The following is a 23,893-nucleotide window of genomic DNA, read 5'->3' as shown; positions in this document are numbered from 1 at the left end:
TAGAAGGCCAGTATTTACTTTCGTCCCAAAAAACCACACTCCTTGCACACAGCTCATCTGATCACTTGGTATGTGTGGCTGCTAACCCTGCTGCTGCCCTGCCTCTCTCAAGAGCTGCAAACAGGATTCAAGCTCCAAAGTCATTAAGATGCTTTCTTCTCAAAGACTGCTGGTTTTGCACTAGAAAGATGAAAGAAAAATCTCTCACAGACCTAGACCAGTGCTTTTGGAAATCCTTTGCTGGCTGGCGAATTGCCTTTTGCCATTAGAGATGTGGAACCTAGGCTGGAACTCCTGGCATGGCATCGAGCTGAAGAGCAGCCACCATCACCAGTGTGCTGTGACTTGGGTGCTCTAGCTGAGGGCTGGCATTTCAAGGACACATGAGAATATAGTGAACAATTCCATGAGTTAGGTGAAAAGATGTCCTACAAGGCTGAGTGGCCCTGTAACACTCTCCACCCCAGGACACAGGGCTGTCATAGAAAAGTGAAGTCTTCCAGTGAATCTTACTGTTCAAACGTAATTTTTCTCCCCTGATGCTTACAGGAAATTTAGTCTTTTGTAGCCTGTAGAGCCTCCAGACAATGGCAAAGCTGAATTTCCGTTTCAAGGCTGGAAGTTTAAAAATGCTGCCTGTTTCCAGAACTGTATTCACTGCATATTCTGAGCATGGGTGCTTAACCCACATTTTTTGAACCTCTGAGATATAAAACTTCTGGGATGTACAGAGGTAACTTGCTTCAGTGTTTACAGTTCCATAGTGCTGAGGCTCAAAATCCCCAAGTGTTCCTCACCCCCAGGCAAGGCAGCATCCTCTGCCAAAGCACACAAATCCTGGGATTCTGGGCAGCGAGCAGTCCCTCATGCCTTCACTGAACTGCTTCCTTTCTTTAGGGGTGGCTTGCTTATTATAAAAAGTATGGAAGCAAACATGGTGTATATTACCTCAGTGAGACTGATGTTGGCATCTAAACTAGCACTTCAGAAGGCTGTTTTGCCTGGCCATAAATCTTTTGTTTCTAAGGCAGAACTGCTCAAAAATGCACCAAAAACTTCTCTGAGCTGTTTCTATCACTGCCCTCATCACCAGAGTACCTGAGGGCCTTCAAGTCTTGTATTAAACAAGATGACAAACATGTCACATTTGGTTCATTCTCTCTTTTGTTCTCTAAAGGAGAACTTAGGTACAGTAAATTGCTTTCACAGGGCTTTTGTTTCCTCTGTCTGCGCTGCTGTGCCTGGGAGGGGAAGCAAGGTGAAAGAAACACCTCTAAAGCAGAGAGGAATAAAGGACAAGCTTTTTGTGATGGCCTCTGATGTCTGTGAAGGTTATTCTAGAGCCTCAGCTTGGCTGGTCTTTGGTTCTGGAATGAAAAGGTTCTAGGATCCTCTAGGAATACAACCATCAAACCTACTCCCCTCCTAAGCCATTTCCATAGGTATCAGCCCAAGTGCTGGAGCAATCCAGAAGACTGTAAGCCTGGATCACACCTCTACAGGAAGCCAGTGGAGAGAGAGGATGAGTGTGATACACTTGCATAACTTTTATCACACCGCAGCACTCAGTGTTGGTTGCATTTTCTTGAGGGCTGATAGCTTCATGCCCAGACACTGTACACTTAATTGTAATAAAAAGACCCACTCAAATGAAGAGTTCATTCCTGCAGGTCTTATTTTGAAAGCAATTCTCATAGTAATGGTCCTACTTCTCGCAGTAAGAAGACCTGTGTATGGAAAGGCAGACCCTTTGAGCAAAAGTGGGATGAACAGACCATCTAAACAAGTACATGTAACTCAGGAGAAGTGTGCTTTTTAAGAATGAATAGTAGTAATTTGCACTAAATAAAGCCCAACTTTTTTCACTGAAGCAATAAGAATACCTAAAATAGTGACAATTGTAGGTTCTCATGGAAATTTTGCTCCAAGCACAGCTCTCTTCCTTCCTTCTCTAAAGGAGATTTCAAAGCAAATTGAAAAGTAAGCCAGGCAGCAGCACTTTCCCTGATTTGGAATATTGTTTTTGAATTGCTTACTGCAGATTCCTGCTGCTCTGGTGCAGCGCAGGGCATGAGGCAATTTCTGTACCTCTGTGAGAGGACAGCAACAGAGGGAAGGCAGCCTGTCCTTAGCTCTGCTCTGTCCTGCCTCCATCCACTGCCCCTAAGCTGCCTGCAGTGCTTGTGCACTCCCATGTCTTGCAGCCAGGTGGTTCTGGATTTCCTTCCATGAGCTTGAGAAGTTTCTGGCAAAACACCACTGAGGACTGGCCACTGGGAATGGAATACGAGCACAATAGCACTGCTCCCTACTCCTGGAGGAGGCTTCATACCACCTTAGCAATTCTTCACTGTGATGAAGTGCATTGAGAATTTAAGTGTGAAATCTCTGCAATCATCCAGAGAAAAATTGTCTCAAGTCCATAGGGGTTCAAGTTAACTAATCCCACAAACTGGAAAGGAAATAAGCCATTCATCATTTTCTCCTTCCAAATAACAAAGACCAATCACTACTGGTAGGTGCTTAACAACATCCAGGTAAGACAAAAGAAAGCCAAGTACGGGGTCAAAAGTTGGGATTTGAGGACAAGGTCAAAGAAGACAGAACAAGATTCTGCCCTTGAATGGGACTGGGCCAGAGAGGCCTCAGATAAAGCTTTAACTGAGTCACTTGAAGCTTTTCCCAGCTCCTCTCTTCCACCTCTGGCTGTGGCTGCCAGACTGTGTCCCTGCCAGCTGTTCCCTTTCTCGTAGGACTGCCAAAACCCTGAGTGAGGGCTTTGTGAGGACAAGATAATGTACCTATACCTGATAGCAGCAGTTCAGATGGACACTCAGAAAAGTACTTATCTAAGCACATGCTTAACTCCATCCCTATTTAGTAAAGCATTTACGTATAGGCACAAATTTATGTCTCTATGGCTACACAAGACATAAGCCTCTCATTAATACTTTTTTCCCCTCGGTCAGGGCTTATGTGCCATTCTTAGCTGCAGGACAACACTCTGCACGTGTGGAAGGCCATGTTTCTCCTCTGCTTCTGAGAGTCCCCTCTGCCCTCACCATGCAGGAGCCAGAGCTATCTGCAGTGACTCGGCAGCACAGAGATGGGGCAGAGGAGAGCATGGTGGAGACACCAAAGAGCAAAAGCAAAGCTTACGTTGGCTTTGAGGCTTCAGCCTGGTCCGTCTGCAGTTTCTCCCCACCTTCAACTTCCATGGTGCAGTACACGATGCGGTTGGGGGCCAGCGACTTCAGACCCTGCACCTCCATGATGACAACCTGCAGGCAGAGAAGGAGAAATGTAAGAGGAGCAGCTTCCTTCAGACCTTGCTGCAGCTGCTGAACCCACAGGGTCAGCCAGTGCTGGGGTCCTTCATGGTGCTGCTGGATGCTCATGGTGGCAAGTGGGCAGGGACGATGGCACTGCCTAGGCTGAGCGGGGACTGCGGCAGCCAGCCAGGTCTCTATGGGGACCAGGATTCCCTCTGACTTCACATGGGCCCACTGAAACCCTTGGGTGTCCAGGGCTGTACCAAGCCTCAGGAGATGGGGTTCACAGACATGGTCCTGCCCCATCTAAAAGTGCCTTAATATGTGAAATCCAAGGAAAAAAAAAAGCACACGACTATTTAGCTTGTGCCAAAAGCATATTTTTCATATTAATCATAGAATGGTTTGGGTTTGACATTTGAAGATCATCTGGTCCAATCCCCATGCTGTGGCAGGGATATCTTTCGGTAGATCAGGTTGCTCAGAGCCCCCATCCAACCTGACCTTCAAAAATGCCAAGGATGAAACACCTACGTCCCAGTTGTTCCCTGTTCCAGTGTCCTACCACCTTTATCAAAAACATTTTCTTTTTTATACTCAATCTAGATCTACCCTCTTCCAGTTTAAAACTGGTGCCCCTTGTCCTGTCACTCTACAGCTCTGGTAAAAAAATAATAAAAAAATATTTCTTCATCTTACTTACAGAAAATCTTTCTTATTAAGAAATCACCACCTAAGTTCCGGTGGTAATTAATCTTTTTTCTTTTTTCAAAGGTAATTAATTCCATTAACCACATACCTTAAACATTTCTACAATAAGCACTGTGGGACTTTCTGATCATGTTTTATTACAGCTATCTATGCAGTATATACACAGGGGTTTAAAATTGCTCTCCTCAGGTCTTCTGATCTGTCTGGAGCTGAGGATCCTCTCCCTGGCATACAGAGCTCCACAAACCCTCTGATGAGTGCACATTTTTGGTAAAAGCTTTCTTGTAGCAGGAGTTTTGTGCACTCAGCAGTGCCCAGACCTGCCAGCTCCTGAAGTCAGTGCTTCACTGGACTTTGACTTCCTACCAGATGGGGTTCAGCTGGAGCAAAGCATTTGTGACACCCCATTTTAAGGGTGTCCCTTCACACACAGCTGTACACACTGCACAGCTTCTGCAACAAAGGGGGCTACTGCTTTGTGATAGTTCCTTGCTCCTCCATATGGGAATAGTTGGAAGTCAGGCTTATTTGATGCTGCTCTTAAAGGCACCACCTCTGGTTTCACAGCCCTAGTTTTAAACAAGACTGAACTGAATACCATAAAGATGGTTTCAGACATTTAATGAGTTAAATTCTGAGACTGGACAACCAGGGTTGTTAAGTCTTGCATTAGCATGATACGTATAACAAGAGACCCCCTAGGAAAAGAAATAAACAGGAAACTACACAAAAATAGAATACTCTGATTTTTCTGCATCCTACATTTTTGACTCCATCCTGATAGTTGTTTTGACAATGTAACATAAACCCACTCATTGACAGACAACAACAATTCTGTACAGGTGAGCCGATGACTCCTCAAAGTAAATAACGCCTACAAATAGACCACAAACGTGTTTGCACAAAACCACTGAGTTGGCTGAAAATGGCTACTGAGTAAGGGCTACTGTTCCAGGACTGAGGCAGCCTGTGTCAGAGGCATCAGCAGCACCTGCCTTCCCCTGGGCTGCACAGACAAACTGCTCGACAGAGCGCTGAGCAGAAAGTCAGTGCACAACAGAGAGCAAAGAGCAACCCAGCACAGCATAATATTTCCACACAAACTCCAAAACAATCTCTTGGGTGAATTCAAAACCCCAGCAATTTTTAACAATTCTTCAAAGAAGCAATTCTTGCAGGGAAATACAGCAACACCTCCAGCTGGCAATAGTTAAACATGCTGATATTTACAGTGTTGCATTATTGTACTGCTTTAGGGGACAATACAGGCTCAGGGTTACTGAGATACACTTGGTAACAAACTGCATTAAGAGGTCAGTTAGTAACGCAGATTTCTGGGCCACTTGATATACATCATCAGGAAATGCCAGACAGTGCATATCACACAGATCGTTCCAACAAGGTGGTGAGACACCTGAAAGGACAACAGTGTTCAATCACAGGCAAAGCTTCCAGTAAACAGGGTAATTTCTACTCACCTCTCTCTACCTAACCTAAATTTGAACTGAGCAGAAGTTGGCTGCTGTGCTTTTTATTCCCATGAACTCTGCACACTGTTGTGTGCATGTAGCTTACCTCCAGGGAGAATGACAACACAACATCTGACTTGGAAAGCTGGTTCTCGTTTTCCTCTCCCATGTCAATTATTGAGGTGTTGTGGCTACGTTTCAACTTCTGCAGCTTGAACTCAGAGCCTCCTTTAGACACAGGCATGCTCTCCAAGTTTGCCATCAGGAGATTGACAGATGACTTCAGCTCCTCAATGTACATGTTCTCCATTTCTTTGGACACAAACTTGGGAAACTTGCGCTCCTTGGATTTGGAAACAAACGCAACAGAATGAATGTTTGTGACAATCAACAACCACTTGTTGCAATGGAAGAATCTCTCAGGAGCATCTACAGAGGTTTGTGAGCAGGGAACTCCTACAAACCAGATGACAAATTACAGCTTCCCCCTGGATAATGTAGGAACATTATTGCTAGTTTTTCATAGAATTACTACTTGGTACTTGTCCAACTTCCCTGTATCTTGCATGCACTTACATCTCACTGACTTTTCTATCTGCAAATGGACTTTCTCCTGTGGATGTATTCTCAATTACAAACACTCCAAGGCCAGATCTCAACTGAACTTTGTGACCAACAGCAACTTACTAAGGATTCAGAGGATGCTGACAGTAAGAAATTTGTTTTCCAGTCTCCCAATTGTGCCAGCTCTTTATAAAACACTTCTGAGCAGTTGCTCCATCAGGTTTCTAGGTGTGAAAGGAGCCCAAAGACGGAAAATCAGCCATGTGTGGGCAGGAATGTTTGGTCCTAACTGGAAGAAGGGGTAAAACATCCTTTCCAGTACTTGCCAAAGCCTGAGCCTCCCCCCAAGAAGACAGCCTTTCACTGAGACCCTCCAGTGCTGCTTGCTGTCAACAGGAAATTTAAACTCTAAAACCAAAGGTAACAGTGAGAGCAAAATATGATGTTCCCCAATGCAAGTTCTAAGCTTTGAATGGCTGCCCATCACCAGCCTGAGCCCTACATCTTCTGACAACTCTTGCCATGGCCTGAATCTGCTCAGGATTTGAATGTCTCTCAGTGGGTTACAAGACACTGTGCAAGGCGTAAGACAGTGAGGTAGCATCTACAGCCAGGGAACAGAAGGCTAATGTACCAAGAATCTTGGTGGCAATTCACAACATTGTAAAATGCCATTTGTAAAACGTATGCTAGAAAAGAAAACAAGGTCATGTTTCTTCTAGAAGACTGTCATCAGGCTGCTGAAAAAGTTCTCCTCTGCACTAGTTTTTGCATCAGTCCTCAACAGCTTACCCACTACGAGCAGAGCGCACAGCAGCACTCACACCAAGCAGTTGAAGTAGTCATCTGTTTCCAGCCTCAATCTTGGGAAGTAATTCCCTCATGCAAATTAGACCTGACATATGATAAACTACCTAATCAGTCTACTGTACTGTCTGTGCATTATATAAGTTGCAAGTCACCCTTAGGAATAAAAAAAGCAACTTTTTTGTAGATTTTGAGAACTACTGCTGAAGCAATGATGTTCAGACATTATTGCTTTTTTACCCTGCTGCCATCCATCTCTCCAGGGACTGCAGTTTTGGCACTGCCCTCACAAAGCTCTTCAGAAGTGCAGCAAGGACTGAGACATTTCACTGTGTGCCACCAGCAACTTCTCGTATTAAGGCTAAAAAAGTAGTCTGAAGTGATGTGTAACAGTTGAACTGGGACTATTTAACTGATGTTGGAAATGCAGAGATGTATGTGTGGTCTCAAGTCACCCATCAGATCAGAGATAAAGCTGGGGGAAGTCTGGAGTAAGACACTATCAAGAGAGCAGACAACAGCAAGAAAGGGCATTACTCACCTCCTCATGTACTGGGATCAGAGAGAGGATCAGGAATGGGGACAAGCATGGAGAGAGGCAGAGTCAAGATATGAGGAATGACCTGTCCAGCAGGCTGGAGCAGAGTGGGTCCAGCCCCAGACAGACATATCACTCTAGTATCACTACAAGGTCTTATTTAGTTGCCCCTACACCTGCTCCTCCTTGTCCTTGAGGTCAGGTGACTGGGTGGGAGAAAAAGCTCAGAGGACAGCAGATCTCTTGCTACTGCAGAGATAAATATACATACGCCTTGGCATCACTATGCTCTCAGCTGTAATGCTGCTCTATTTAGCTGCTGGAAAAGTACAACATGCAGACTGAAAAGCCTGTCCAGATTCAGCTTTAAAACATCTGCTTGACTTCGAGCATGATCCTCAAGCCACCTGGCTCCAAGACTGGGCTGATGCACTTCGATGGAGTCAGGCTCAGTGGGGGACCTTGCCTAGTACTGCCCTAGTGCTGCACTGAGCTGCCCTCTCCTGGGTACACAGGAAGGTAAAAAGACCCAGAGCTGTGTCCTGGTATCCAGAGGCAGGAAAGCTGGCACGCACAGTGACTTTTGCAAGGTCACACAACAGGTCAGATGAAGCCTTGCAGAGCTACCAGTATCATAAGACTCCACAGCCTTTTCTGCCTCTGAAGTGCAAATGTCCTAGTGTGACTTTCTTAATTTATTAACGAGGCATTAATTTGCCTTGAGCATGGAATCTCCAAGACAGCCACCTCAGGGCTGGTTTCACAAGCACTGTAAGCCTCCCTGTGCAGCAAATCTGTATTAAAAGCTGCAAATTGGACATAAAAATAGAAATGTTATCCTTTCACTGAGCTGAATTGTGAACCTCCCCTCTGTTACAAGGAAAGCAGCCTTGCCCAGAAGGAGGATACAGAAGAGGATTCAAAAGGTCATTTGGGTGCCTCCAAAATGTGGTATTCACGGATCTGAAAGAACAAGGTTTCTCGCAGGCAGATGCTGGCAGGACCTGACATTCTGGAGAGAAGGCCTGCAGCAGTAACAGAGATTAAATATCCATAGTTGCAAACTGGAACACAGGTAAGGCCCTTTTACTCTAAACCACCCTCCAAGCTGCACGGTTGTATTTTGAAGGTTGAATTCTGCACAGGGATATGTCAGGTTATGTTGAGGAGTTTCCCCCTGACACTCTCTTGGACAGCCAGCAGTGTCACAGTATGTTTTCAGCATCCTTGGGGGAAGAATGGAAATGGCAAATTCTTATTTGCAAAAAATAATTAATGAAGCTGCAGCTTCTGCTGGCTGCTACTGAATCATGCATATTGTTATTCTACATGCCATAAAGAGAAAATGAAATAACAAAACCAGGCAATCTTTTTCTCGCACCCAGGGCCTGGGTACCCATCTCAGAACTAGAGCAGCCACACTCAGTGCAGGGGCTTACATTTCACTGCAAATGAATACTGTACATTTTCTTGACAAGAATAAAGTGGCAGAGGGCCAAATGCTGAACAAAAGAACTGCAGTCAGTTTGCTGTTTTGCTGCACCGTTGATTGGCCACGTGGTCCTTGGCCATCTCACTAATTTTATCAGTGAAGTAGGGAAAGCCAGAGCCTATGTCCCCAAAGACAAAACAGCAGCAGATGTTTAACAGAGGTGTTAGTGAGGAGGAGCTGTGCAGGCTCCACCAGCACTATTGTTAATGCCTGACTACAAATCAATACGCTCCGCTTTTCACACCCAGGCATATCAGTGTGGTTGCAAACAGCTCTGATATTACCTTTCTTATAAAAAAATCTTAATTTGGGCCCAGCTCAGTGCTGGGAGGACTGCTGCTGAAAGGCAGGCCCCTAGACTGAGCTTGTCTCCCTGATTAGATCTTTTTTTTGGCTTGTAGTAATGGTTTCTTGATTATCAAGAACAGCCAGATAGATCATTCCCAATGACTTCAGCCCCATTAAGGGCTTTATCAGTGACTCAGGGCATCTGATTAGAGGCAAGGATAAAACTTGGCCATACTGATGTCAACAGGATCCTCTCCATCATCTGTGATCCATTGGAGGCCATGTAAATCTGCACTGTGTGAAGGTGTGATTTGTTCCTAGGGAGACAGCTCCTTACAGAAGGGCCTCTAGGGAGATTTGCTGAGTGCTTGGTTATCAAGGAGGTCCTGTGCCTGCTGCTCCAAACAGCAGCGATGTCTGCAGGGGACAACACTGGCCTGACTGCTCTCATGCACAGTGTGAACTTGTTTGGGACAATACATCTGAAGGACCTTTATTGAGGTAGCATTTACCTACAGGCAGGAAATTGTGGCTCCCATCAGCCCAGCAAACAACACAAACCCCATCAGGACAATTCCTGGCTCCTGTTTTTTACACTCCATCACCCACCTTATTGTCTAGGACAGAAATGTGACCTCTGCAGATTCACAAAGGATTTATCAGGAACCTAAACTGTCCCAGCTCATCAGGACATTTCAAGAAATGCACATCACAACAGATTCATCTTGTTTGTTTCCAGCTAATCATTTTTAACTGGTAATTATTGTGAGAAGAAACTCATAAGAGAATGACAGGACCTGGGGGCTGCATCAAACTCCTTGTACACTCCTAAATGAAGAGGTTATTAGTAACAGTGGACTTTTTTTTTACCTTGGCAATTTGTTCTGCCATTTGGAGACGCCCATCTAACTCGCGTCTGATCTGCGCTGCTTGCTCATCAGGGTTGTCCAGCTGTACAAAAACAAAAGGCAAATCAAAGTGAAAAATTAACAAGTGCAGCACCTTTAGGAGCAGTTCAGTTCTTCAGGCTGATCACCTGTGCTACATTGTTGATAGAGTAAGTGGTGAGGGGCCACATTCTGGAACAGAAGCCCCCACAAAGGACAAACACAATGTTCACCAAACCAAAACACACAGTTTTTGATGCCTGCCCAGCTGCCTCCTGGGGCTGAACATCCTCCCCCTCAGGTGGTCTGGTGCAGTGTAGTCTGGAAAGTTACAACTACAGTGATGACAAAAGTTCTGATTCTCAGCCTGGTGAATAATGAACTCATCTGTTGGATCAGCTGAAACACCACTTTGCCCCTGACCCACCACTTTCCATGGCATCTCCTCATCTGTCTGCCTCCACATCCCTTGCCTCTCTCACACATGCTCATGCAGATCCACACATGTGCAGGTGTTATTTCTGCACATTGCTTCACCATTGATTTTCCAGAGAGCTAATATTGACTATAGCTGAGATTGACGGAAAGTGTATTTTTGATTAGCTTTTGAAAGCCTTTGTTATGGATTTAATTCAGGAAAACTACAACGTGTCCTGACTGTGATCCAAATCCATTGAAGCTTCAGTGGTTTCATTCACATCAGCTGCACGATGTAACCTGCTGGTGTGGTTCATCTTTACATTCCTGATCCGAGCACCAGTACAGAGCCATGGATTAGCAGCACCTTTTCGGGATCAGCTGCCCCTGTTAATTTCTCCATGAACAAATGTACCTCACAACTATCCTGTACCAGTGTGGAAGCACCTCGCGAAGCTGCTTCATTAAGGGTAGAAAATGTACAGACCTAGATTTCCATTTCTTTGCAACTCTGAAAGAGGGGGCATTATTTGAATTCTATCTGAGCTACAGTAATTGAGGTTAATCACATACTACCTAAAATAACTCAGGAGCTAAATTTAGAAATTGAGGATGCTGCTGTGGAGGAGGGTTAATTTTGCAGCATGATAATAAACTGCCTCATGCTTTCTGCACTATCTTGATTGTGCAGATGTTTTTCAGTGGTGCTACAGGTGTCAAGGAAAGACCTGACTGCAGAAGATTATTTTTCTTAGGAGCCAACAAGCAACCTAAGCAGTCTCTGTGGCTGTGGTTGAGTGGGTAAGGTATTCCTTTCCAGGGCTGTGCTTCCCAAGATTAAGTAGTGATGCCAAGCCAAGTAACCTGGTATTTAAAAGAAACAAAAAATATTTCCAGGGTGTATTTTCAATGACTCTGCATGATAGCTCCATGACAAAAGCTGATCTTTGGGAAAGCAATCAAAGTATTAGTAGCCAAAATAACATTTCCTTCTTGTTGTCTACAGAATGGTACTAATGAGACAGCCCCTGCCTGTCCTCCTGGCACCTTCCAGCAGATCTCTTGTGACTAAGAGCAGCAGCCCAACAGCTCAGCCACTGTCTCCTCCTGTACCTGGGAAGGACTCCTGTGCCTGGGAAAGGCTCCTGCTGCCATCAAAGCGAGCAGAGTACATTTTACACAGTCATAACTCTATATAGGGCCATTAAGAGAGTAATGCTGGTGCCCATAAAATATACTTCACTTGTGAAATAAGGCAAGGTGCAAATGTGAGGCATGCCATTTAAGCAAGACCAAGTAAGGCAACACAGACCTTAATATCATTAAAACTCAATTTCTTAACTAGAGGATCAGCTATTTATTATCTGCCACATGCATGCCCACTTTATATTTAAGTACTTGACAGCCAAATACATAAATGATTCAAAAAGTCAAAGAGAAACTGAATTAGTTTCATTCTGCATTATGACTATGTTATGGGTGTGCTGTGAATAAAGCAAAGATATAAATCATAAGGTTGCCCCAGTCAATTAAATGTGAAAAGTATTATAAATTTCAGTATATATATGATTTGTCATATGCACTAGGCTTTTCTTCAGCAGTGTGCCACAAATACATGATATACATAATTTGCAATTCTCAACTGATCATTACCCAACTGCCTGCTGGTAAATTAGACGTTTTCATATGTCTACCCACAACCACATTAGTTCTCTCTGCCTGCCCTGCAGAGATTATCTACATTGGTGTAACAGTTGTTAAAGCAAAAGAATAAAAATTAAAAACTATATGTAGATTAGGTTTGAAGTGGAACCCAAAACTGACCAGCACTGCAGCCAGCCTATCACTGCAGGCATTGCAGGGCAGGTGTCTACTCTAACCCCTGGTGAGGGTTCAATTGCAAGAAAAGGACCTTGCAATAAGACAGGTTTTTTTACACATAAACTGTTAATAAGGAATAATTTTCAGTGGGCACTAGTAAATAAGAGAAATGGGTTTAAAATGTTCCTCATGAGAACATGACAGTTTTGATTTCAGTAAGAACCAGTTGCTGGCCTGCTGAAGCAATCCTTTGCTTCCATCCCCCTGAAACAATCTCACTGAGAGAATTTTCCTCCTGTTATCCCAAAAGGATGGGAGATAATCCCTCTACATCTCTGAAAGGCAGAAGCAGACACAAACCAACCAGCCTAATTAGGCTGTAAGATCTTCAACAAGATGCACAGACACCCACATCTGAAGTGTTTGCTGCATCAGAGATCTGCACATCACCCAGCCTGAGCTTTGTAGTTTTTAAAGCCAAGAGCCCAGGCTCACTTCCACTTATACCAGGAAATGCCAAAGGCAGTGCAAGGACATGAATGGTATTAGGGGATTTTAAACCCCCATGTTTTTGGAGTCCAAGTGTTTTATTTAGTGTTTCTATTGAAAGCTCCAGCTTCAGCTTTTCACAGCTTAAAGCCAAACCATTTACAATCACTGCCATGGCTCCAAACGAGCCACTGGAGCAGCCCAGGCTGCCCTCCTCTTTCCTTCTTTGCTGTGCACAGAGAAGTTTGGCTCGGATTCACACCTCAGATCCATCCACCTGCCTGGGGACTGAGCAGGGCACAGCTCTCTTGCCATTGACCACAGTGAGAGGGCTGCAGATGAGACCAACCCTCCAAGTCTGGGGATGATGCTGGTGGCACAAGTGACATGCTGTACACAGCCCTTGGCCGGTTGGTAAGGGTACAGCGGATTCAGCTGTTCCACAAAACACAGATTGATGGGGCACGGTCCCAACAGACACAGGGAGTGAAAAATAACACAGGAGCTAAACCCACGCTCTGAGCTCAGCACTGCTGGGAATAACGTTGTTGCAAACTACTGGGGTGTGTAATGAAATAACATCGGTATAAACTAAGAGGGTTTATAATGACAGTGTGCAACATACAGATACAACCTTCAAGGCCTGGCATTTACGCTGTGGACATGACAGGTATTGTTGGTGTAACTGCCATCAGCACCAGCCAGAAACCACCAGGACCATTTAACAGTTTAAGCCCTCCCTGCCAGCCGCTGCTAATGCTGATCCCTGCTTCTCAGCAAAGGCAGCAGATGTCACAACATCCCCGTTCCTGAAGTGTAACTGTAGCCTGTCCCAGGGCATCTCCCATCCCATGAGAAAGGTTACAATGTGGGGGTGGATCAAGTGGCCCTCCCATGACACAGGCTCCTGCAGAGGACCAGCCATTTGCAACGGCGTTCTGGAAAAATACATTCTAAATGCTCTGGCAGGACAAATGCTGAGCTGCAGCAACCTGCTTTATGCTGCACTGGGAACGTAAACACACCGGGTTTTTATTCTTCTGGAAAGAAAAGCATTTAGTCCAGGTCTCTATGAAATGTTCAGCTACTGCCTGTGTTGGTTTTCCTCCATAGCACTACTGGCACCCAAGAATGGATGATCAGGTGGGCTGCTGCCAAGCAGGGACTGTCATGGCTGGGGGCACTCTGACGGATCCCCAATATTAATCTTCTCTATCCCTGTGTTCAGCACACCACCATGCAGCTGGGGGGTCTGAAAATGCCACTTTGTGAATTATTTTCCGTGGCTGGAGAACTAAGACAAAAGCCATTACCCACTCATGTTCTTCCTAAGCCTGGCTTAAGTCCTGCCAAAATAATTAGTGTGACCAAATGCATGTGCTGTGCATGGTTATAGGTGTCAAGTGCCTCAAAGTTTCAAGGCACTCATCCTTTAACATGTTGGGAGCTCTGTAGCTCAGCAAATGGTTAAGCATTTCAAAGCAAACATGCTCGTGGGGAAGGCTGAACAAGATCACAACATGGGTGACAATTTTGCAGCTTTGATATAGCTCTTTAGGAGAGATTTGTGTCTCATAAAAGATGGTTTCACTTTGTGATGCACAGTATGAGAAAACACTGAAAATTTCATAAGCCACATCAATTAATGATTAATCTGTCAGTCCAGGAGTACTCACAACTTGTGGCATCAGCATCTTGGAGTGCTTCAACTGAAAGAAACATGGCCCTCAAAGTGACTCATTGCAGGGATGCCCTTGGTTTCTTACCACAAAGCTGCTGTTTTAGGAGATAAAGTGCCGTGAGGCAGGACAGAGTGGCACCATGTGGCACACATATGCTCCATGTCATTGTCACAGACTGCTCTGTAGCATCCTTTTCCCACTAATGGTAAATACTCCTGTCTACCAGCAGCCAGGGGCAGTGGGAGGGCAGCAGTCTGGTGCTCAAGGCCCCAACCTCCTCCCACAAGTCTGAAGCAGAAAGCGGAGGAGGATCTGAACACTCCCTCTTCCCACAGGTGGGATTCTGACTTCCCTTTAAACTGGGAACATGAATGATGCTAAGCTGCCTCAGAAGGGTAAGTCACTAATGTCATGGGCAACATACTCATCCTCTGAGCAGCAAACTGCAACCCACAGACCACTGGCTGCCTTGGGATCTGAAACAGGAGCACGGAAACAGAAGCAAGGACAGCTTCCCCATGTGAGGGGGGGAAGGTTGACACAGGGGGCTGACCTCCCTGCATCAGCAACCACAGCAGCATCTGCACAGCCCAACTGTGGATTCAACAACTGTCACTCCAACAGTTCGAGAGAGGATTTTGGAAGACCTGGAGGGACCAGCAGAACACGTCTTCTCCACCGTCTTCTTAGGACTGCAGTGCCATATGATCCCCCAGCATCCCGGGGGACTGCTCTCCTGGTGCCACTGCACAGCACCGATGCCTAAGGCTACTTCTCCTCTGGCCAATCAGAGCTCCCCAAATCAGTCTTTTAGGTTCAGTCATGCAAAATCTTTCTAGTACAATGTAAAGTTCACCTAAATTCAAGGAATCTGTGCCTATTAACTCATCAAAATTTCCTTTTTCCCTCCCATAAGCCCTAGCTCCTCACACAACCCTAGGGTTCCAGCACCCCAAAATGCAACAAACCCCCTCCCCTGGGGAGGAGACTACCTCATTTTGCTCATGTGTCAGTAAAACAGGCTATGCTGCAGGGATTCAGTAAGCGCTGCACAGTTGCTGTTTGCTGTGGATAGGTGCTGGCTCCTACTATCCCAGCAAACTCCTAGGTTATCTAATGAACGACTTCTGCATGAGAGCACTCAGGAGGTCCTGTGAGGGTGGTTTAAAACAATAGAAAGGACTTGGATAATTCAGTAAGGGCTGGTGCTTCTCTCTTAAAGAGAAATCTTATTTCATGCTACACAAACTTTAGGGTTGCACTAGATTCATCATTTGAATGAAAACATTCCCTGGGATGTAGAGCAGCCTCTCCCCGCCTCAATGTGAATCTCAGAGTGCTGCAATAAATCTCTGTGCCTCAGCAGCCACCGGGGCTGCACAGGCTCCCACCCATCACATCCACCTGTGGATGCTGGGACCACGCCTGCTTCACCAGGTGAGGTCAAGAGATCCACCCTTGGATTCACTGTGGTCTGAGTGCTTAGATAGCTGTTTATCCCATGAACTGAGATGATTTTCCACCAGAGCAGCTCTCGTGGCACATGCAGGCAGAGGTTTCTCACGCCCTCTTTGCTGTTGGCAGCAGCACCCATGGGTACTCACTGCTAATCTGCAGAGTGCTGATAGATCACCCAGCATGAGCTGGTGCTGTGGCAAGGGCAGGCAGGTGCCAGGCATGGATCCTATGCAGGAAAAGATGATATCTCTCCATGCCCTCTCGGTTCCCAACCTGCCTACCACCACACCTCTCCACAGCTTCACAAGGCTGCACCATGAGGTTGAGGAAAGCTGAACAAGAAAACACAGCATGCATCTTTCCAGCAGGTTGTGCAAAGATAATTCCAGATTTATGTGCAATGATAAAGTAAATGAGAAATCAGATTCAGCAAAACAGGAAGGGGAAGAAAAAAGTGCTGCCTACATTGCAAATGTTTTGCAAGCTGTTAAGAAAAGGGATAGCAGAGCACATTCACTTGGAAGGCACGTCCTTTCCATCTGTGGCCAGAGAACTTCTGAACCCTGCAAATCCCTCTGCAAGATCATCTGTGTGCGGTGTATGACACTGAAAGGGATTGAAAACTAAAGCTGTCCAGAGGCTCTGACCTCTGAGCATGCCTTAATACCCTCTTCTTATGGCATTGCATAAGGATGCTTGAAGGCGTGCAGGCAGCATACACTGAGCAATGGCACCATGAAAGAAACTGGAGCACTGGCTGGCTGATGCTGCCTGAGATACAGCACTACATTTAGCTTGCTTGTGTTTCCTTATAGCTTAACATATGTTGAATTTCACATCAGTTAATGCAAAGAGAATCACCTGAATTTCCTAAACATGGCAATAAACTACTATTGAGTTCCAAGTAAGTTTTACAGCTAGAATTAGCTGTAATTAATTCATCCCAATCATCACTGGAGAAGGATCTACATATCCTCAAATCCTCATCATTGTTTAAAAGCTTAATGGTAGACACATTCATCACTTAATTCAAAATGGGCTTTGGCTTTTGGAGCTAAAGCAAGTTGCATGAGGACCTAGTCCAGCAAAGCTGCAGTACCCTGACACTTAGCAGGATTAAATGTGATGGAATAAGATGTGGGAACATCTCCAATGGTTTTTGTGCAATAATTGTTTTTCTGCAGAAAGCTCTGAGCAAAAAACTGGCAAAGAAAAAACTGGCCATGAAACAGCAAGGTTTTGGTTCTATTATATGCTAAATCAGCAGAAAACAAGGGAGAGGGAATGTAAAGAGAAGGTTATGGCTCCCACTTTTTCAAGGACTAAGATAGCAAACATTGCAGTCCTGCTTGTTACAGTTCATTTTTGTATTTGTGAAGCTTAGATTTATCACAGCCAGAGATCTAAAAAGACCAACCTCCTGAACAGGCTGATGTCTTTCACGCTGGTTTGATGCAGCAAACTTTCCCATGAGGTCAGGGAGAAAGCAGTCAGGAGAATTAAGCCTCTAGGCAGCAAATTTCCATCACATAAAGAGGTTGCTACATGTTCTCAGTGGGGCATCCTATGGTAGAGGTGGGAGCTGAAGCTGCTAGTCTCACCTGTGAGTAGGATCACACTTCTCCAGAAGTCTCTGTATAGGTCACCATCAGACCCCCTTGCTACAGCAACAGAGAACTGGAAGAGAACCGCCTTCCACTGCAGATCCAGCTATTTTAGTCAAATATTCTGCTCACTAATTGGTATCAGCTTATCAAAATCCACAGCAGAAACATCACATCTCTAAGTCCCTTTGATCAATACATAACAACTATTAATGATTAATAAACAATCAGTATTGCTATGCTAAATCACTATATTATGCTAATTTAACGGTAAATTCCTCACTTTTCTTAGAGTAGTGCCCAAACATCTGTGCTCTGAGTCATTCAAAGGTTTCAGAGAAGTTTACCTCAGAGAGAATCTCCTGGTTTTGAACAGAAGCAGTATCAATCCTTAGCCATATCAATCCTATCTAATCATATCATTGCATTTCAGAAAACTCACCTCTTTTAAAAATAATTAGCATTCAACAATATGAAAAAAAAAAAAATCACAAGAAGTATGGATTGGAATCCTAGCTTCACTAATTGGGAACATCTGCCACCTCTCTTACTGCCTGATCCCCTCCAACAGGACCTATTCTGCCCCTGAAGAACCAGTGGCACACAGTGGATGTCTGGCATCTCTGAGAAGGGTCAGGTGGAGCTGCAAGCTGTCATGTGGGATCTAACCTCATGTAATACCCTTGCAAGATGCTCTGGCACCTGCATTAAGGATCAAGGATGTGAGAAGAATTGAAGGAGGCACAGAAAAGCAGCAAGAGGCACAGCTATGGAAAAACAAACACATGGAGCAAAAATGGGATGCTTTGAAAGCAGCAAGTCCATAAGATGAGAGGAGGAGGAATACAGCACAAGGTACCATATGTGGGGAGAGCTTAGCAGGTGGGGCAAGTCCTCCCATGGAGTGCACCATCCTCATCCCCTTACTGGTGGGGACAGTCACCCCAGCAAACTATCTACACAATATAGAAAATGCTGTTATTTGTCCATATTAAATGTATGATAAATTATTTCTGTGTACAGATACTATAACAATTACAGAATATGATGTTACAGCCTGGCAGCAGCAGCTCCTGCCATGTAGCTGGACAGCCCAGCTCCCTCTGCACAGAGCATGGCACTGCTGCTTCTAGGCCTGCACTGGCTTTACTCCCATCAGCTCAAACCGTGGCCCTGTATGCAGTCCTGTCTGGGTAGGGAAGGATGGGCAAACAGGGATGAGCTTTTGGGGCCCTGGGGCTTGAAGACCCTAAAAATTCCTCCTAGTCTTAGAACCATTGCCTTCCAGATCTCATATTGCTGTTCAGAGCAGGCTCTGGGACCACAGCAATAATACACACATGTAGTGTCATGAGCATCCAGTCCTCATCATGTTACCACACTGTGGACAATAAACATTTCCTTTTCTTCTTGTCAGGGAGCCAAATGAATCCTAAATGGCTTTCCTGACCATGACATACACAGAGTACCAGCTACAGACCTCAATTTCTGACACATCAGCTATGAAGGCAAGAACCTGCAGATAAGAGAGCATCAAGGCTCTGAGGGCACTGGCAGACCCAGTGCACAGCACTAAGAACAATTAGTTTTTTCCAGACCATGTATCGCATGTAATAGAAAATATTAACTCATGTTCCAAATATTTAAGAAAAGTTCAGACATAATTCAACAATTTGCAATTGAAAATTAACAATCTAAAAATTCAGCTGTGTAGACAGAGAACATTAAATATAACTGCAGTTAGTGTAAGCTGATTTAAGTACAGCTAATACAGCAGCAACAGAAAAAGGCAGTCAGTCACATCCCATCATTAACAGCCTTCTCCATGTGAAATATTATTATGTGAAGCTTTCAAGCTGCTCTGCTGTCCCGGTGTGTGCAGGAGAGTTGTTTGCCTACAACCTGCTCCAGCTGGAGCAGAGGGATGAGGTGTCCATCTCTTCACCACCCCAAGGTGTCCATCGGTCCCCCCTACTCCCCTGGCCAAGGCTGCCCCTGCCCCCCCCCAACCCTGAGCCCTGGCCACCACGATATGGAGGATGAAGCCAGGCTGCTGTGGAGCATTTAGGAGCAGTGCCTGCAGCCCCATGCTCCCAGGCTCTCTGCAGGAGCTGTGTGTGACAAGGACCCCAGCAACCTGCAGATGGGGGGACCTGGGCAGAAAACAGACCAGTGTCATCCTGATGGTCTTGCACTGTGTTCATGACAGCAGGAACACCATCCTTCCCCCAGTCCCACTCTGCCTCTCTAGAGCTCAGTAGGGATAGAACCTCCAGACAGAGCTCTTCCATCCCATTGGGTGGAGAGCTCTTTTTAACACTGCTTAACTAATTATTCTTTGTATTTAAAGCCTGGTAAAACACTAATTTCCCAACACATTCATCCCAACTCAGGCAGGACTACCTCAGCCTTGGCACATGCCAGGATGCAATACAACTGGAGAAGAGGAAACAGTACCCACCACCCTTGAACCCCAGGGACAGCCTGACAGAGAGGGCTGGAATGCCAGGGGAGATGGCACAGTCCTGTGCAGCAGAGTTACATGAACAAAAGATTATGGATGGGATATATGCTGGGTGGTGGGTCAGGCCCCAGTGTAGCTGCACAGTGACTCTTCCAGACAGCTCCTTTGCCAGAAATACTGTCATCTCCTGCTTTCAGAGGAAATGTGGTTTATTTTGAACTACATTCAGCAAGGCGTGACCTCTTTCCTTGGAAATTGTTGGCAGGGCAGAAGACTTTTGCTTAGAGAGTTAGGGAAAATATACTGGACACTCAGAGTATGGCATTACAGTCTCTGCTATTGTTGAAGTCCCTCGGTGCTTTCTGGATGGCAGCATGCTGCAAAAATAAGGTGATAACCTGCTCTCTGATCCCATTTCATCTGGGTCTACCCTCAATCTTCCCTTTAAGCTTTCACTGAGGACAATGTACTCTACATGCAGAAAAGACATGTAAGAGAGCAGTGCAAAATATACAGCTGGAATCCAGATGTGAGACAGAGTGCAACCATGACTGTAGGTCTGCAGCACCAGTACCTGTTCATCTCAGCCAACTGCTGCAGTTCTTTTTAGAAATTAGGAAAAACATCAATGAAGAGATTAAAGAGAAAAGCCACAACTTGAAGCATTCTCATGGAATTCAGCTTTTTTTTTTGCATTCTGCTCTGTAACCTGATCAAAACTGCACTGCTAGAACCACTCTCTTACTTCAAATGAAGGTATCACCAGATGTTGCCAGCAATAAACCCATGGGAATATATACATATGGAACCTACAGCTGAAACCCTTCCCTTCTGTTTCTTATTATTAATCAAAGAGATCTATGGAAATCAAGGGCAAGAGAGCAGTGCTCAGGGCAGTAGAAAAAAATAATGCATGTGTGCAACCCATGGGGTCAGATTGCTGCATACCCTCTGTATCCCACTCTTTCTCCAGTGGAGTTATAGGGAAAAACAACAGGGAAAAGCAGGCTCCAACAGGACTGATGGCCCAAATGCTAAGAAAGCTGTTAAGAAAGGTGATGAAAACCAGGGAGCTCTTGCTGGAAACCAGCACATCTGGGAAATGCTCTGGTACCTGCCTGTGCGCTTCACAGGTGCAAAGGAATCAGCTGAGGATCATGCTGCGACCTTGCATGAGAGCTGAGGGAATAACAAAATCCTTTGGCTCACAGGCTGAGCAAAATCCACAACAGATCCCACCCTGCCTAAAAGCATTCATTTTCAGACAGTTTTCCTCCCTACATTTTTCTGCAACCTTAAAAACCTAAGCTTTCCTGTTTCTAAAATGCTCAGATCCATCTTAAATCCATTCTCCCACTCTTTTTTAGTGGAATTTAGAGTGGAGGGTAAAACATTGCTGAAACAATTCAACCAGTTCCTTAAAAATCTGGAAAAATGCTTCATTCAGCCCAAATGTGCCTACATTATAAACCATGTGCAGGTTCACTCCACAGCGTGAATTTGCTGAAAATTAAGAGATGTAAGATTGCCTCTTCCATATTCCACTGGGAGAAAAAACAGCAATCCTGTTCCATTTTTTCCAGAGCCATTTTCACACCCAGCCAAACACCTCCCAGCTGTGCCAGATGCGCTTTCCATCACAGGAAAAATGAATGGAGGGGGTGACAAAGCAGCTGGCTCTGCAAGATGCTGGCTCATACGAGCAGGAGCCCAGCTAAGATAACAAGTACCCAAGCGTGGGGAGGAAAAAATGGGCAAAGCAGAAAATCCCATCTCAGCCTGATCACCACACAGAGTTATTCTGGTTTATGCTGCTGGCAGCCTTCTTAACTGCACAATGACACACACTGAATATATTTGCCGTTTGGACTAGACTTCATGTTTAAAAATGTATAACAAATAATTACTTGTACAGCACAAACCTTATAGCTTCTGCTTCTGAGCAGATGGGAATTTGTAACAAACTTCATCTGGCAAAGCAGTGTCCCCTCATCTGCCATCACCTCATCCTCACTATCATGCAGCACTGAGTGCTCCATGCATGCCAGCCCTGATTCCTAAAACCGGCAGTTCCATAGCAAAGGCTTTTGGCTACAGGTGGCCAGGGAACAGCTCCAATCTGCCTGGCTGCAAGACTGTTTTTCAGAGCCCACCACAACTTTCATTGTAGACTAACATGAAATAACCAGGCTAGACAAAGTTCAGTTAAATAACTGATTCTATATTCAGCAATAACACTTTCATGGTGTCCAAACCCTGCCCAGCCATGGGATGGACTCCCAGCCCAAAATTAACCACTTGCCCCATCCTGTGCAATCTCCTGTACACTCATACTAAAAATTCAGCCTACAGTTGCTCTGTTAAGGCCCAACCCTCCATTTAAACTTAAAGCATATCTGATAGAAAAACATCCAATGTGTCCTTCAGGTGAGAGAAAGGCTGTCACAACCTTTGCCCAGTTCTCCCAACCCCAACTATGAGTGGCAGCCAAGAGTGACTGCTTTGATCCCAGTTTTACTGCTCCTGTACATGTGCAGTTAAACATTGCTCCAGTACATTTGCAAAAAAATTACTTTGACCATTTCTCCAGGTAAGTCAAACTTCTAGTTCTTCCTTATCCCTCCACATAACTCTCAAGACCTTTCCAACATATTTTTATAGTACAGATCCCAGATTGGGATAAAGGAGAGATTTTTTTTTCTGCCCTATAGAAAGACAACAGTTTCTCACAATGTTTCCTGGGGTATCTTCACACATGCCAAAGCCTTGGCACCATGGCTGGAGACCTCAGCACACCCACTGAGGCTGTGGCTGCATCCTGTTTTCCTTGCCTACCAATGCCCTGAGAATCCTTAGCTGAAGCCCACAAGGCATCAATCAGACACAAGATTTGAAAATCTTTCACAACTCTGTCACCACCTTCTCAGGCACCTTGCTACCTTACTGCAAGTATGACTCTTGCTTTAACATTACTTATGACAGCTTGTACTTCCTCATTGCTTGTTCTACCTTTAAGTCCTCTCCAGAGCCTCTTTTGAAGCAGAAGAAAAAAAGAAAGAAAAAAGGGGGAGTATGGATAAAAAAAAAGGAGCTGACTTTCCTCTAAATTGTGCTAGAGGCTCTCTTGAAGGTTACAGGCTTGCATCCTGAGAAAAGGAAAGGTAGCACAGTGGTTTCAGATGCTGGAAAACAGTGCAGGCAAACTGCCATAGCAAGGTGGGACTGGCCTCATATCCAGTTCAGCTGTGTCCACACACCCTCCCCAGGGTTTTCCAGAGCATCCCAGAGCAGCTGGAAAAGCTCTCCACACAGATCACTACCATCAGACCAGAGAGATGGGTTTTGCTTCATCTTAAGGCAGGAATCATTGCAGCCTGCAGCAGACAGCTAATGACATTCTTGAAAGGGAATGCTCCTGTTCCAAGCTGAACTCTGGTTTGCTTGGTGAATTTTTCTGAGACCATCCCTTGCTGTTACTTGCTGTCAGCTGCCCTTCCCTTCTCCAGGGATGACATTGGCATAGGCCAATTCATGTCAGCAGAGTTTACAGTCATATCCGATTTCGTGCTATCAATGAGCATTTACTCCTTTTTCAGCAGAACTTTGTTTGACCCATTTTTCTTTTCCTCTGCTCCCCTGCACCCTGGCACACCCCTTCCCAGCAGCCTCTGCACGGGTAGAGTTTTCCTATTAAGGATTCTTATGAACTCTTTGTCTTTGAACAAGAGAGATTTACTTTTGACTGATACCTGGCATTGAGTAATTTCACGCAACAGTGGAGAGAGAGATTCCCTTCTGCTGTGGCACGCTGGTATGCCATGATGTCTTAGGGAGACAGATGTGCTTGCTCTCCTGCCCTTGCACACTGCACTGTCCTTCCCTCCATCATCCCCTGCTCTATTGCTACCCCGACTGCAGACGAGACAAAAT

At 45.2% G+C, this 23,893-nt stretch overlaps 1 protein-coding gene across 31 annotated transcripts in view; it reads right to left on the bottom strand.

The window, feature by feature from the left end:
- The window catches only part of CADPS (calcium dependent secretion activator), a 210,941-nt gene that overhangs the window by 126,425 nt on the left and 60,623 nt on the right, over positions 1-23,893 (bottom strand). For all 31 annotated transcript variants that reach the window (XM_048315787.1, XM_048315790.1, XM_048315795.1 and 28 more), the window contains exons 4-6: positions 10,012-10,092; positions 5,559-5,795; positions 3,160-3,281 (exon numbers count right to left, since the gene is read on the bottom strand). In XM_048315787.1, the coding sequence (XP_048171744.1) occupies positions 3,160-3,281; positions 5,559-5,795; positions 10,012-10,092 (440 nt within the window). The remainder of the gene's footprint in view (positions 1-3,159; positions 3,282-5,558; positions 5,796-10,011; positions 10,093-23,893) is intronic.

The sequence above is a fragment of the Corvus hawaiiensis genome, chromosome 11, assembly GCF_020740725.1.
Source record: "Corvus hawaiiensis isolate bCorHaw1 chromosome 11, bCorHaw1.pri.cur, whole genome shotgun sequence".
Lineage (NCBI taxonomy): Eukaryota > Metazoa > Chordata > Aves > Passeriformes > Corvidae > Corvus > Corvus hawaiiensis.
Note: the sequence above shows the minus strand (reverse complement) of the source record. Positions and strands in the feature narration are given on the sequence as shown.